General features: G+C 28.8%; 2 protein-coding genes across 2 annotated transcripts; both read right to left on the bottom strand.

Annotated features, from left to right (window-relative positions):
* Window positions 1-1,483: 1,483 nt before the first annotated feature.
* LOC125850242 (isoleucine N-monooxygenase 1-like) lies at window positions 1,484-3,816 on the bottom strand. The gene is made up of 2 exons (XM_049530106.1): window positions 2,863-3,816; window positions 1,484-2,167 (listed from the first exon to the last, which is right to left on the bottom strand). The coding sequence occupies exons 1-2, from the start codon at window positions 3,814-3,816 to the stop codon at window positions 1,532-1,534; spliced, it is 1,590 nt and encodes a 529-aa protein (XP_049386063.1). The 3' UTR covers window positions 1,484-1,531.
* Window positions 3,817-14,887: 11,071 nt separating this feature from the next.
* LOC125850241 (phenylalanine N-monooxygenase CYP79D16-like) lies at window positions 14,888-16,221 on the bottom strand. The gene is made up of 3 exons (XM_049530105.1): window positions 16,102-16,221; window positions 15,283-15,595; window positions 14,888-15,245 (listed from the first exon to the last, which is right to left on the bottom strand). Exons 1-3 carry the CDS (start codon window positions 16,219-16,221, stop codon window positions 15,010-15,012), a joined length of 669 nt encoding a protein of 222 aa, XP_049386062.1. The 3' UTR covers window positions 14,888-15,009.
* Between the last annotated feature and the right edge of the window lie 402 nt (window positions 16,222-16,623).

The following is a 16,623-nucleotide window of genomic DNA, read 5'->3' as shown; positions in this document are numbered from 1 at the left end:
TGTTTTAAGACTTAAAGTTTAAGTTGAGTAAAGAGTAAAGAGTAAAGTTTGAAGTCCATTTCTTCAAAAGTATATGGGGACTATGTATTCCCAAAGGGTTTAAAATGTTTTCACATTTAAACAAGAAAGGGAAACCTCGATTTCCAAAGGGCCTTTGGGCTAGTTTTCAGAAAAGAGTAATCGCTTTCTAAATGAAGCAAAAGAGGAAACTTTGATTTCCAAGATAGCCTTTGAGCTAAGTTTTTGAGCATTAATCTCAAGTCACAGAAGAAGTATGTTTTTAAACATAAAGAGCTAGTATCATATTTTGGGAGTAGTATTGAGCACCGATATGAGGGAGCGTTTAGAGAACCCACAACCCCCATAAACCATGTAGCCATCATGGGTAGAAAAGGGTTATACTTTTTAGATGAACCCTTAGTGCTTTTTAGCATAGACTAATGAATCCACTTAGTAGTTCAGGTTCTATACCCTCAGCAAGGTATAGGACTACCCTGGCAACGTGAGGTAAAACGTTGTATCATCACAATAGCTCTTACGTGATGGTTGTCGGTTAGAGAAACTCCCATAGAAGTAATTGTATTCTTATATACACAATTTATTGTATTTTTACATACATTTTCAGAGTTATAGTGTATCTTTGCATACACACAAAGTTGACATCATGTTTTAAACAACTTTTCTTTATATTGCACTTATTTAAACTTCTTTATATTGAATTAAGTTCAATTATGTTGAGTTGAGTTGAGCCAGGTAAGATCTTCAGATTTCTTTCAAGCCTATGTTGTGTTTAGCATTCCAACTCGCATACTCGTATATTCAATGTACTGATGTCAGTTGGCCTGCATCTTATTTTGATGCAGATACATGTAACTAGGATCGACATCCAGTGCATCGTTGATCCAGTAAGCACTCCAGAGTCAGTTGGTGAGTCTCCTGCATTCCGGAGGACTCCTTTTATTGCTGTAAGTTACTTTGTTAGTTCATTAGGATGTTGTGGGGTTTGTCCCGACATCCATCTCAGTTGTTTTAGAGGTTTCATAGACATTCAGATGTTAGTTCTTTAGTCTTTTCATTGTCATTATCTTATGTTGAGACTTAAGTTTGCCTTAATGGCCAGTTGAATGTTTCCTTTACAACATTCCAGTTTATTTCATAGATGTTTATGTGTTGAGTTAAGTCTTTCGCTGAATAAGTAAGTCAGGCTAAGGGTTCGCTTGGGCCATCAATGGTTCTCGAGTGTCAGTCACGTGTAGGTTCAGAGAGTGACAGATAATTTTAATCTTTAGTTTATGAGATAAGGAACTCCATATACTAAATATCTACTATATAAGTAAAGGATAGACATGTTAATTACCCAATGATCTATTCAAATGATACTTTATTAAATTAAGTAAACAAAATAACAATCTTTACATATATAGGATAAAAAAACAATACTATAACTTAAACCATATGGTTAATAGTATATTCTAACACAAATAATTTCACACACTAAGACTTAGACAGATGAAACGAAAAATATTGTAGCTTAAAGATACATGACCTTAGCTAATCTTGGTTTTGCCTGAGCAAGAAGTGGTAAGGTAGAAAAATGATTAATCTTAGATGACTCAATTAAATCATTGCATGGTGAATTTGGTGGTAAATTCCATGTAAATCCTTGAAGAAGCCTAGCAAGTAACATTGTAGTAATAGTTGAACCAAGTTTCACAGCTGGACAACCTCGTCTTCCAGTACTAAATGATAACAAACGTAAGTTTGAATCAGTGAGAACTACTTCACCACCATCTTCCATTTTGAGGTGGCGCTCCGGCTTGAACTTTAATGGATCCTCCCAAACTCTAGAATTCCGGCCAAGTCCAAGACGACTTAATAGCACTATACTCCCTTTAGGGATGAAGTACTTTTCACCGACGATGGCATCAGAGACAGACACATGAGGAACATTAAAAGGCACAAAGGGGTGGAGTCGAAAGGCCTCTTTTATGCAAGCCTTGACATAATTTAGCCTTGACAAGTCTGATTCTTGAACCCATCTATTGATCCCAACAACAGTGTTGAGTTCTTCTATAGCCTTTTGCAGTAACATTGGTTGATTTAACATTTCTGCAAGTACCCATTCAACTGCATTTGAGGGATTATCCACTGTTGCCGTTAATAATTCCTGAACATTATTTGTTTGTAAACCAATCATGTCAACACTTTCTGAGTAGATAAGCAATAATTTATGCTTGAATTTTATTTTTTATGATGAGTTAATACATAAGGTAGGTGGAAGGGAATGAGAATGTGCTAGTTAGTTTGGCCAAATTTTGGAAATGAAAAGTGCATATTTTAGAGAGTAGATTTGTTTGGTCGAAATATTTAAGAAGAATAAGGGGTCGTTTTGGTTGGGAAAGAGTTATCCCAAGATTAGTTATCCTAGGATAACTTATCCCACCATGTATATGGGATAATGTATCTCATCACTATGGTATAAATGGTGGATAAGTTATCCCAAACATGGCAACCAAGCAAGGTAAAAAGACTTATCCCATCATTATTTTCTTATCCCATTACTATTTATTTTTATCCCTCACACCAAACAACCCCTACCTGTTTTTTAGTAGCAGCAGAAGTTAAGTACAAAGTATTGTACTAACAAATATTGACAAAAATATTTTTTAAATTGATTAGCCAAACATAAATTGCTATGATCCTCCAAAAGTACATTTTTTATGAAGTTATAAACTCTACTCAAAATAAGCAAATTTTGAAAGCTTGATCAGATAGTCTATCAATCATAAATTAGCCAAAGGTGACAAAACAACCCAACTTTGTTTTATCACATGATTTATAAGTAATTGAATGTATACTTACAAAGATTTGTGCCTTAATCTCTTTAACATTCATCAATGGATTTCCATTTTTATCTTTGAGCATAATAAGAACATCAAGGATGTCCTCTTCCAAAGATTTGTTGCCATCTTTCCATATTTGAATCCTGTTATCAACTTCAATATCAATATGTTTTGTTGCTGTAGCATAGGCTTTCTTGAGAATTGCCTTGTGACCATCCAAATCAAAAACACTTAACCATGGTAAGTAATCTGATATACCAAAAGAAAAAACATATTGAAGAAGTGTAAAAAGGGCATCAATTTCCTCTTCTTGTTCTATAATTCCAAATAATGATCTCTTGCTGAAAATCATATTCCTTATTACATTCCCACAATGATATCTTGTTACTTTCCTTAAGTTAATAACAAGTTGGTTGCTACATTGATTGTAAACGAATCGATGAAGGTGGTCAACTTCTTCATCCCTTTTAGGACGAAGCCATTGAAATGATTTTGGTGACAACACATGGGAAGTTAGCATATTTTTCATTTTCATCCATTGATCACCACTGGGGAGGAAAATTGAGGTCAAGTAGCCATTACTAGCGATGCTCGCGGACATGCAAACAGGCCTGGATGAGAAAATAGAGTCCTGAATCTTCAAGAACTCACAAGCAAGTTCAGGAGAGGTTACAGGAATAACATGATAATTACCAACACGAAGGCAAGCAATTTCAGTATTCATTTCCTCCATAATTTTGTGTATTCGATGAGTTAATGCATTCTTATTTTTTAGGATGATTTGAGGAAAACATCCAATTATAGGCCATGATTTTGGACCTGGAGGTAATGGTTTGTTGTTTCTTACACTACCAATATTCCATTTCTTATTAAGAATAATAGAAATGAATATTGTCAATAGAATAGATATTATAATGAAGAATGTAGTGTTACTGGAGATAATCATAAGAAGAAGGTTTGATATTTTCATCATTTTTCTCTTGTGATAATTGCTAACTCTTTATGTCTTGCACTATTTATAAGTACTGCATGAACATTCAACTATTAAGGTAGGCCCAACAAAGAGGTATGGTAACTAGTTTAATAGAGTACTCTTTCGTTTCAATTTATGTTATGTAGTTTGACTGATCATTATATAATCTATGAAATATGTGAAAATCTTGCAATGTCTCAAAACTATATATCTTTAAAAGGATTACTTTTTGCCAAATAAATAAGATCCAACATGAATAAAATATTGATAGTATCATTAAATATTTGTCAAATAAAAAAAATGACAACTAACTAAAACAATTTTACATTTTGTACAGAGAGTACTGAATTTCCAAAATAAGCATAAAATTATTATGGCCATATGGGAATATAAACATGTAGGGGCCATTTATGGTATGCTAAAGTTATCACAAGTGTTCATTATCTTCGGATAAAATGCAAAATTATTTTATTTTATTTTTATTTGAAAGTATTAAATAAATTTTTGAATTATTTATTCTACAATTTATATAATAGTAATAAAATAAGTTATTTTATATACATAGTGAATCAATTTATTCTTAAATAATTGATTTTGAGATACTTTATTCCCAATTAAACAATCCCTTAAGACTATACTATTTTTTGTTTTCTTACTATGAAATCCCATCTACTCAATTGCGCTACTTTTCTATTCTTTTGGTTTAATTCATAATATATATTTTTTAGAAATTATAAATATATAATAAATCATTTTATATATGTTTATGAATCGATATGTTTATATAACTATCTATCATTCTACATGAGAAATAATTTAGAATAGAATATTAATAAGGATAGTTTAATCAAATTATACTTAATTAATATTTTTAAAGGGTGGGAAAAAAAATATAAAAGAAGAAAATTTCGAAGAAAATATCATTTTATTTTACTATAATATAGAAGAGTCTAGGAAAGCCGGTCATGATCAACATGCCTGCTTCTGGCCAGAAATATTTATGGTATTTTCCGCTTTTTATGCTTAAAAAAAATGGTACCTCAGAGCTTGTTATCTACTTTTGGACATGAAAACCATTATATTTATGCATGACTTGTGTAACAGAAAATTAAAACTCCAATAAACTATTACTCAAGCATCAACCAATACAAAATATTAATAGCCCACATAATCTGCATAAGAAATTCCAAATTAATTTATTCTTTTTGTAAATTTAAATTTTAAAAACTGTTTTCCCCATTAATTATAGTCTCATCCTTCTCTTTACTATAAATAGTTGATTCATAATACTTGTCATTTTATAAAATCAATGCATAAATTATGATATTCTTCCTATAATAACACTATATATATATATATCATAGTAAATCAAAAACATGATTTATAATATGTTAATTATAAATGTCACATAGTATAAATAATATTAAAATGATCAACAGGTGAAATAGAGAGGATGAATTGTAGTTTTTCAAATTTAGAGAACTACTATTCACCTTTTTATAAATAGAGAAGAGGGATTTTCGGAGTGTGGTTGTATACTTTATTCTCTATTTTACCCTTTAAATAGAGATGAGTTGAATGTGCCTCACCATGGAACACTTATTATGCTAAAAAAATCATATTTATCTTTGTTAAGAACATTGTGCTTGAGAAAAATAAGGACGAAGATGATTTCTTTACATGAAGTAAATCGACGAAAATAAGTTTGATGAGTTCCTCTTGAAAATTAACATTTTGAGTTAATATATTTGAATTGTAAATTTGTTGTTATTTTGTATTTTTTTTCATATATGATTTAATTCTATGAATCGAGAAATAAAACCGCAATTTAAAAAAAAAAAATTGATATCGAACCTGAAAACTAAAGATATGAATTAATTCAATTCAACCTGATTTTTCGATATTTATGTCTATCCTTATCTTAAACTACAGTAATATGTTGCTACGAATGAGAAATCAGACCAAAATTTTTGAAAAAATATCAATGCAGAAAATAAAAACTAAAGAATTGAATTGATTCAGTTCAACCTGATTTTTTTGATATTTATGCCTATTCTTATCTTGAACTACAATAATTTTTTTCGTTAATGATTTAAATGCTACGATTTGACAAATCAAACCAAAAATTTTGAAAAAATATCAATGCCAAACCTAAAAACTAAAGAATTGAATTACTTTTCAACCTTATTTTTTAATAATTATGCATATCCTTATCTTGAACTACAGTAAAAAGAAAAATTTCATCAATGATTTAATTGCTACAAATTGAGAAATCAAATCATTTTGTTTTTTGAAAAAACATCATTGTCGAACCTAATAACTAAAGAATTGAATTAGTACAAATCAACTTGATTTTTCGATATTATGTCTATCCTTATCTTGAACTATAATAAATTTTTTCATTAATAATTTAATTGCTACGAATTGAGAAATCAAACCAATTTTTTTATGCCAAAATCTAAAAACCAAAAAAATATTTGAAAAAAATATCATTGTCAAAACCTGAAAACCAAAATATGATTTTTTTTTTATATATATATTTATGTCTATCCTAAACTATAGTACAAATATTTATGTGGTCTATACTCAAATTCACTGAAAAACAAGAAAATATCTTTTTAAAAGTATCATACATGTTTTTCGTCGGCAGCTTTTCGATCACAAGAACTATTTAAAAGTATAGCAAGGGCGGGTTATATTTTTAAAATTTTTGAAAAGGGAAAAATAATTTTGTTATTTAGAAATTATATATTTTTATTATGAAAGTCATTCATATATATCTTTATCGTTATATAAACGGCTTAAATATACCTCTATTGTTATAAAAGAAGCTCAGATAGCTTCTAAGAGTTTTGTTAAAATTCTTTGTTTTAAGATAGCAATATGTGTATGTATTGCTATGGCTCTGTAAAGACTTGTTTTTGGTGATTGATGGAAATTTAGTTACCAAAAAAAAAAAAAAGAAGCTCAGATATATACCATTCATCATGGAAGTGAAAACTTAGTTTTAAATTTATATTTTTAACTCTTAATTTTTTTTCAAAAAAATCATTTAAGGGTATATATAATCCTTCTAGCAAAGTTCAACATATGTTTTAATCTTTTTTCAAACATATATTTATTATTGTGGCTATATTATAATTTAAAACTATTTTTTTTCATCAGCTATATTGTAATTTAGTTTTTATATTTGTAAAAATAATCGCGGAATCTATAATAAATTAGTGGAACATAATTATATTTGACCACTAAAATAATAAATTTAAATTAGTCGTTGAAACAAAAAAAAGTAAAAAAAATATATGTGTGAGGAGGGTCATATATACCTAATATAGATTATATATATTATTTATAAAATAATTAAATTAAAATTAATTTTTTCACTTTCGTTAGAGAAAAGAGATATATGTGAGTCATTTGTATAATAGTAGAGGTATATATGAACCACTTTCATAACGAGGGGTATATTAACTCTAAATAACAAAGTTGAGGGGTACATCAAACTCTTTTCCCTTTTCTAAATAATATCATTTTTTATCTCTCAATAGTTGTGTCACGATCCGAGCCTACACCTTGGACGTGGCCGACACTCGAGAACCATTATTGGTCCCCAAGTGAATCCTCATCCTGGTTGACTACAAGAGGAAAACTAACTCAAGCAATAGTAGGCTTAAGATTGAATAAAAGTTGTTAAACTCAAATACTAACCTCATTAAGTCTAAACAATACTCAATAGAAATATTTATAGTTTGTAAAACTTTTCAAAAAAAAAGTAAATATATACTAAAAAAACTCCTCAACTCTATCTATCTATGAAGCCTCTACTATTACAGAAGGATATCGGGACAAGAATCACGTCATCTCAAAACTACTAATTGTAAGGTAAAGGTGAAGTCCTCCGGAATATAAGAAGGCTTGCCAATGCTAACTGGAATGTCAAATGATCTCAACGAAACACATGTTGATGATCCTGAATACATGTATTTGCATCATTATAAGATGCAGGTCGAATGTCGGCAGTACATTAAATGTACAAGTATCTAAGGGGAAACTGAAACATAGCTAACTGAACTGATAACATGGGAAGACAATACTCACCTCAACTCAATTCCAATATGAAAGCAATAACAAAAGATAACATGTTTAAAGCTGCATAATAAACATATACTAACTCAAAGATGTATATAAAAATACAATAAACTCCAAACAATATATATCAACTCAAAATGTATAAAAATACAATACATACCCTTTTACTCTTATTTGGGAGATTCTCTAACTACTAACGGTAAGGTAAAGGCCCAATATCTTAATATTTTTTTATTTTAATTTATATGATATAGGTAGAATTTAGAAAGTTGAATAAATTTTAATATGATTTTTAGATATTTAAGTTGTTAGTTACTTTTTGTTTGCACAAATTTATTGTGTGGAGGTTCATTAAGATGTCCATAATTAATGTATTTTTCATTATCGATCGTTGATTTTTCACGCAAAGTAGTTACAAGATATAAACAAATATTACCGAGTTCATGATAATGATACCATAATTTCAAAAAAAATTATACACAAATTAAATTAAAGTAGAACAAAAGAAGTAATTTTGTTTGAATTTTTTTTTTGAAACACGTTGAAGCATGCACGTCTTCTTGAATTTAAAACTAAAAGTCATAGCTAAAACGGATTCATAATTTCGAAAAAATTATACACTAATTAAATTAAAGTAGAACAAAAGAATAATTGCTAAAACAGATTTCATAATTTCAAAAAAATTATACACTAATTAAATTAAAGTAGAACAAAAAAAAGTATTTTTTCGAAACACGCTAAAGCATGCATGTCTTCTTGAATTTAAAATTAAAAGTCATAGCTAAATCGGATTTCATAATTTCGGAAAAATTATACACTAATAATTAAATTAAAGTAGACCAAAAGAAATATTTTTTATTTTTTTAAAAAAGCATGTTGAAGCAGGCACGTCGACGGAGATGTGTCTGCTTAAGCACAAACGGTCTCTTATATAATAAGAGAATTTAATATAAAAATATAAATACACAAATTTCACACAATAAAAAAAATGTTTGTATTAATTAAATATAATAATGATCATAATTTAGTACTCCCACCGTCCCTATTTAGTTGTCCACTTTAGAAATGACACACATATTAAGGCAACAATAATTAGCATAGTGAAGTTACAATTTTGCCCTTATTAATTATGATTCCAAAATAAATTTATTCAAGATAACTAATCAATGTTGGGGGAAGTTTAAATTTTCAAGAAGTTTAAATGAGGGTATAATAGGAAAATTTTTTTTGTCCTTTCTTGATTTGTCAAAATGGACAAGTAAATAGGGACATCTAAAAGATGAAATATGGACAAGTAAATAGGGACGGAGAGAGTATGAAACGTTGGTGGCTCACATTGATTGCTACAACTTACATCAACCAATTGAAAACCTTTCATTAATTGCTATAGAAAGTTAGAGAAGCTGAAAAGTTGAATAGAATATTAATGAGTAAATTAATTCAGTTATTCAATTTTGTAGTTCAAACAATAATTAATTATTTATCACTCAACAGAGAAAGCCAATCAAATTGGATGAGTGTTCATCAATTTTAGCTTGTACTTTTTTATTTTATTTTATTTTATTTTTGTTAATGATTACACTATGGTTAAATAAAACTCATATCATATATATTACTTGCTTGTCCAGAAACTAGTTAAATTAAAATAGGAAGAGAGGTGACCAAGAGGGAGGGCGGCGAACGAGATTGTCATGTGTCACAAATACATATGAATCACACTTGATATACACTAAATATATGTATTTGTATGTGTGAGGTGTGATTGCATGTATTTGGGATACCAGATACATGCGAATGATATGAAAAAGAGGCAGGCAAAATTTGTTATATATTCAGATATATGCGAATCTACTTGGATATATTGTATCTAGAATAAATTACACATACTTTTAACTCTATAAATCTCGAGATACATGTATCTCAACGCACCAAAATCTTGTAAGATTCGTAATATTATAAACTATAATATATTTAAATAATTAGCTCATAAACTAATACAATTTTTATAAGTTTCTCTAAAATATCTCTCTATCTCTAAGGTTCACTCTTTGTGACTTGAACTCATAAATTGTGGTCTTAGATTGATGGTACAATTTGTTAGTGAATATAAGCTATTGTAATTGCATTGACTTTAGAGCTTAGAAACTTATCCCCATCTAAACTCTATTACTTCTTTCATCCTTATTTATTTGTCAAATTTTAACTTGATACATCTATTAAAAAGTAATAAATAATATAATGAGTCTATAATTCTATATTAATGGATAGAGTTTCAAATATATTTATTAATTATATTTTTTAATGATATTAATTCAATTAATAAATTGAAAATATAATAAAAAAATTATTCTTTCTTAATTTATTAAAAATAAAATATTTAACAAATAAATGAGAACAAGAAAGTATTAAACATGTGCATTTGTGATAGCAGCCATTACAGCTGTGGTACACAGAAAATGATGGCCACTTTAATATTTTTAATGGACTTTAAAATCTTAAAATCTCTCCATTAAAGATATCGATGTTACGGTAGAAATGAGACCATGACTAAAAGATGGAGAAGAAGATGATGGATATTATCATTCAAATAATTTAATTTATAGGGTAATAATTTTATTNAAAGATGGAGAAGAAGATGATGGATATTATGATTCAAATAATTTAATTTATAGGGTAATAATTTTATTATTTTATTTAATATTAATTTATTTAAATTTATTAACGTAAAATTATTTTTTCACATGAAGTGTCACGTGGCAAAAAAAAATTAAATAAAAGAGAGTGGAGGCACATCTTTAGAAGCTAGTTAAGGTGTGTTTCAGTAACTATTGAGTGATAGTTCAAGTAGAAAACTCACATATTCTCAATAGTTCAGATATGAAACTCAAGAAATTGGGATAGTTTAGGTGTGTTTTTTACGATAAAAAATAAAAACCAAGTTGCTTACATTATAACAAAAATAATTTTTAGTGGTGATAATCTGAACATTAACAAAGAGTAATAAGATCATTACATGCATTAATTAATTATCATAAGATTCAATGTCGTTAAAGGTTTCAGGGACATTTACAAAGAATATCAATTGCCTCTAAAAATATATTTAGCAATAATTAAATTATTATCAAAAATTAATTGCCACTAAGGATCACTTTTAATGAGTGTTAATTGTCTTTGCATTCCATGAGTGTAGCAATATTTTTTTCCCTAAAAAGATCTAAATTAAAAGGAATTGAAATTTGTGTTTATGGAAGACAAAGAAACCTTGATTCTTAGAGTAAAAGTAAATTTGAACAAGGAGAAAGAGACTTGATTTCTGTGAAAGAAAGAAATGTCTATTAGTATTCCAATACATTTTTTTAATCTCATTCATAACCAAATTCAAGTAGCAACAAATTTACAATTCATATAGTTAACTTCAAATATTAATTTTCAAGAGGAACTTAAATATATTTTTGCCGATGTACGTCATGTAAAGTAATTTGTCTTCACCCTTATTTTCCTCGAGCAACAGTTGGAGTTACAATGTTCTTGACAAAGACAAATATGATTTTTTAAGTACTATAAGTATTTCATGATTAGACACATTATCACTTAACAATGTTTTAAATTTTTGAATGCCTTTTACTTTTATTTTGTCCTCATTTTATTTTTCATTCACACCGAAAAACTGTTTTAAAAACACTGAATCAAACTTGAAGAAATGGAACCAAACTGGTTTAATTTAGTATTCGGTCCACACTTTTTCAAAATCAAAAATCGGAGAATCGAATCAGGGACATAACGTCCACCCTTATAAATTACTGTCATTTGAAAAATAAAATTTTCTCTAGTTCTAAAAAAGGGAAGAGTTAAAATATTTGATTTTTCTGGCTAATTTATAATTTGCCGGTAACACGCTTGTCATTTAATTTTGTGCTACAACCATCAAGATGTTTGTCTGGTTTCATCTTTCATTGTAAACATTGGTTTATAATTTATAAGGACTGATAATTTTAGTCTTCAGTTTATGAGATAAGGAACTCCATACACTAAATATATACTTAAAGGACACACATTTTAATTACCAATGATATACTTTATTAAATTAAGTAAACAAAATAACAATCTTTACATATATAGGATGAAAAGATAATACTATAACTTAAATCATATGGTTAATAGTATATCCTAACAAAAATAATTTCACACACTAAAACTTAGACAGATGAATACGAAAAATATGGTAGCTTAAAGATACATGGTAAATTCCAGGTAAATCCTTGAAGAAGTCTAGCAAGTAACATTGTAGTAATTGTTGCACCAAGTTTCACAGCTGGACAACCTCGTCTTCCAGTACCAAATGATAACAAACGTAAGTTTGAATTAGTGAGAACTATTTCACTACCATCTTCCATTTTGAGGTGGCGCTCCGGCTTGAACTTTAATGGATCCTCCCACACTCTAGAATTTCGACCAAGTCCAAGACGACTTAATAGCACTATATTCCCTTTGGGGATGAAGTACTTTTCACCGACGATGATATCAGAGACAGACACATGAGAAACATTAAAAGTCATAGCGGGGTGGAGTCGAAAGGTCTCTTTTATGTAAGCCTTGACATAATTTAGCCTTGACAAGTCTGATTCTTGAACCCATCTACTGATCCCAACAACAATGTTGAGCTCTTCTATAACCTTTTGCATTAACTTTGGTTGATTCAACATTTCTGTAAGTGCCCATTCAACTGTATTTGAACGATTATCCACTGTTGCCAACATGAGTTCCTGTACATTATTTGTTTGTAACCAATCATATCAACACTTTTTGACTAGATGAGCAATAATTTATGTTTAAATTTTATTTTTTATGATGAGCTTTTAATATATAAGGTAGGTAGAAGGGAAAGAGAATGTACTAGTCAGTTTGGTAAAATTTTGGAAATCAAAAGTGCATAGAGATGATTTCTTTGGTCAAACATTTAAGAAGAACAAGTGATTTTGTCCTTATTTATTTGTCAAATTTTAACTTGACGTGCCATCTAAACTCTATTACGTCTTACGTCCTTATTTATTTGTCAAATTTTAACTTGATACATCTATTTAAAAATAATAATTAATATAGTGAATCTACCATTCTATATTAATTGATAGAGTTCCAAATATATTTACTAATTATATTTTTAATAATATTAATTCAATATTAATAAATTGAGAATATAATAAAAAAAAATATTTTTTTATTTGTCAAAAATAAAATATTTAACAAATAAATAAGAACAAGAAAGTAATAAACATGTGCATTTGTGACAGCAGCCATTACAGCTGTGGTACACAGAAAATGATGATCACTAACATATTTTTAATGGACTTTAAAATCTTAAAATCTCTCTGTTAAAGATATTGATGTTGCAGTAGAAATGAGACCATGACTAAAAGGTGGAGAATAAGATGATTGATATTACGATTCAAATAATTTAATTTATATGGTAATAGTTTTAATATTTAACTTAATATTAATTTATTTAAATTTATTATAGTAAAATTATTTTTCCACATGAAATGTCAGGTGGCAAAAAAAAATTAAATAAAAGAGAGTGGAGTCACATCTTTAGAAGCTAGTTGAGGTGTGTTTCAGTAACTATTGAGTGATAGTTCAAGTATAAAACTCACATTCTCAATAGTTCAGCAATGGAACTCAAGAAATTGGGATAGTTTAATTAGGTGTGTTTTTTACGACAAAAAATAAAAACCCAGTTGCTTACATTATAACAAAAACAATTTTTAACGGTGATAATCTGAACATTAACAAAGAGTACTAAGATCGTTACCTGCATTAATTAATTATCATAAGATTCAATATCGCTAAAGGTTTTAGGGACATTTATAAAAAATATAAATTGCCTCTAAAAATATATTTAGCAATAATGTAATTATTATCAAAAATTAATTACTGCTAAAGATTACTTTTAATGCAGTGTTAATTGTCTGTGCATTCCATGAGTGTAGCAATATTTCTTTCCCTAAAAAGATCTAAATTAAAAGGAATTGAAATTTGTGTTTATGGAAGACAAAGAAACCTTGATTCTTTTGAGTAAAAGTAAATTTGAACAAGGAGAAAGAGACTTGATTTCTGTGAAAGAAAGAAATGTCTATTAGTATTCCAATACATTTTTTTTATCTCATTCTTAACCAAATTCAAGTAGCAACAAATTAACAATTCATATAGTTAACTTCAAATATTAATTTTCAGGAGGAACTTAAACATATTTTTGCCGATGTACGTCATGTAAAGTAATTTGTCCCTTATTTTCCTCGAGCAACAGTTGGAGTCACAATGTTCTTGACAAAGACAAATATAATTTTTTTAAGTACTATAAGTATTTCATGATTAGACACATTATCACTAAACATTGTTTTAAATTTTTGAATGCCATTTACTTTTATTTTGTCCTCATTTTATTTTTCATTCACACCGAAAAACTGTTTTAAAAACACCGAATCAAAGTTGAAAAAATGGAAGCAAACTGGTTTAATTTAGTATTCAGTCCACACTTTTTCAAAATCAAAAATCAAAGAATCGAATCAGGGACATAACGTCCACCCTTATAAATTACTGTCATTTGAAAAATAAAAATTTGTCTCGGGTTCTAAAAAAGGGAAGAGTTAAAATATTTGATTTTTCTGGCTAATTAATTTGTCGGTAACACGCTTGTCATTTAATCTTATGCTACAATCATCAAGATGTGTGTTTGGTTTCATCTTTCATTGTAAACATTGGTTTATAATTTATAAGGACTGATAATTTTAGTCTCCAGATAAGGAACTCCATACACTAAATATATACTATATAAGTAAAGGACACACATTTTAATTAACCAATGATATACATTATCAAATAAAGAAACAAATAACAATCTTTACATATATAGGATGAAAAGACAATACTATAACTTATACCATGTGGTTAATAGTATATCCTTACACAAATAATTTCACACACTAAGACTTAGACAGATGAATACGAAAAAAATATTGTAGCTTAAAGATACATGGCCTTAGCTAATCTTGGTTTTGCCTGAGCAAGAAGTGGTAAGGTAGACAAATGATTAATCTTAGAAGACTCAATTCAATCATTGCATGGTGAATTTGGTGGTAAATTCCAGGTAAATCCTTGAAGAAGCCTAGCAAGTAATATTGTAGTAATTGTTGAACCAAGTTTCACAGCTGGACAACCTCGTCTTCCAATACTAAATGATAACAAACGTAAATTTAAATCAGTGAAAACTACTTCACCACCATCTTCCATTCCGAAGTGACGCTCCGGCTTGAACTTTAATGGATCCTCCCAAACTCTAGAATTCCAGCCAAGTCCAAGNATCCTCCCAAACTCTAGAATTCCGGCCAAGTCCAAGACGACTTAATAGCACTATACTCCCTTTAGGGATGAAGTACTTTTCACCGACGATGGTATCAGAGACAGACACGTGAGGAACATTAAAAGGCATAAAGGGATGGAGTCGAAAGGCCTCTTTTATGCATGCCTTGACATAATTAAGCCTTGGCAAGTCTGATTCTTGAACCCATCTATTGATCCCAACAACAATGTTGAGTTCTTCTATAGCCTTTTGCATTAAAATTGGTTGATTCAACATTTCTGCAAGTACCCATTCAACTGCATTTGAGGGATTATCCACCGTTGCCATAAAGAATTCCTGAACATTATTTGTTTGTAACCAATCATGTCAACACTTTCAAACTAGATGAGCAATAATTTATGTTTAAATTTTATTTTATATGATGAGTTAATACATAAGGTAGGTAGAAGGAAATGAGAATGTACTAGTTAGTTTGGCCAAATTTTGGAAATCAAAAGTGTATATTTTAGATAATTGATGTGTTTGGTCAAATATTTAAGAAGAATAAGTGTTTTTGAGTAGCAGCAGAAGTAAGATGTTTTTCCCCAAAACACTTTTAGAGCCTTGGTCAAGTACAAAGTATTGTACTAACTAATATTGACAAAAATGTTTTTTAAAACATAAATTGCTATCCTCCAAAAGTACATTTTTTATGAAGTCCTTTGACGATAAATTCTTTTCAAAATAAGCAAATTTTGAAAGGTTGATCAGATAGTCTATCAATCATAAAATTAGCCAAAGGTGATAAAACAACACAACTTTGTTTTATCACATGATTTATAAGTAATTGAATGTATACTTACTAGCACTTGTGCCTTAATCTTTTTAACATTCATCAATGGATTTCCATTTTTATCTATGAGCATAATAAGAACATCAAGGATGTCACTACAAGAAAAGACATCTATTGCTACAAAATACATTGTAGCTAAATATGAATTTTTTCGTGACTAAACACTTTAGCTACATTATTTTCTTTCGTAGCATTCGTAGCAAGATGTAGCGTGGCTAATAGTTAGCTACAGACTTTACATGTTGCGTGGCCAAGGATTTTTATCTATTGGTATAAAAAAAATGTGTTGTAGCTGCATTGGAATAAAAAGTTGCCACGAAAAATATACTTATGGCAAGTAATTTTATTGTTGTGCCATGATAAACAAAATTTGTAGCTATCTTCATATTGTAGCCACACAATGTTGTATTGTAGCAAAAAAAAAAATAATTTATTTGCCACACAAACTTACATTTTATGGCAAGTGCTATAGCTTAGTCTCGTGGCAATAATGCTCATATTTAGCTACGAAATAAAATATTTATAGCTATAA

Source organism: Solanum stenotomum, unplaced genomic scaffold, assembly GCF_019186545.1.
Source record: "Solanum stenotomum isolate F172 unplaced genomic scaffold, ASM1918654v1 scaffold15738, whole genome shotgun sequence".
NCBI lineage: Eukaryota > Viridiplantae > Streptophyta > Magnoliopsida > Solanales > Solanaceae > Solanum > Solanum stenotomum.
This window is presented reverse-complemented; position numbering and strand designations above follow the sequence as displayed.

What these genes read in the sequence shown, in the direction of transcription:
- LOC125850242 (XM_049530106.1), bottom strand. Translation starts at nt 3,816, where the DNA reads ATGATGAAAATATCAAACCTTCTTCTTATGATTATCTCCAGTAACACT. An exon ending in AGATTAAGGCACAAATCTTT is followed by an intron (nt 2,168 to 2,862) that starts GTAAGTATACAT and finishes AATAATGTTCAG; the next exon opens with GAATTATTAACGGCAACAGT.
- LOC125850241 (XM_049530105.1), bottom strand. Translation starts at nt 16,221, where the DNA reads ATGTATTTTGTAGCAATAGATGTCTTTTCTTGTAGTGACATCCTTGAT. An exon ending in AGATTAAGGCACAAGTGCTA is followed by an intron (nt 15,596 to 16,101) that starts GTAAGTATACAT and finishes AATAATGTTCAG; the next exon opens with GAATTCTTTATGGCAACGGT. An exon ending in AAGTCGTCTTGGACTTGGCC is followed by an intron (nt 15,246 to 15,282) that starts GGAATTCTAGAG and finishes TTGGACTTGGCT; the next exon opens with GGAATTCTAGAGTTTGGGAG.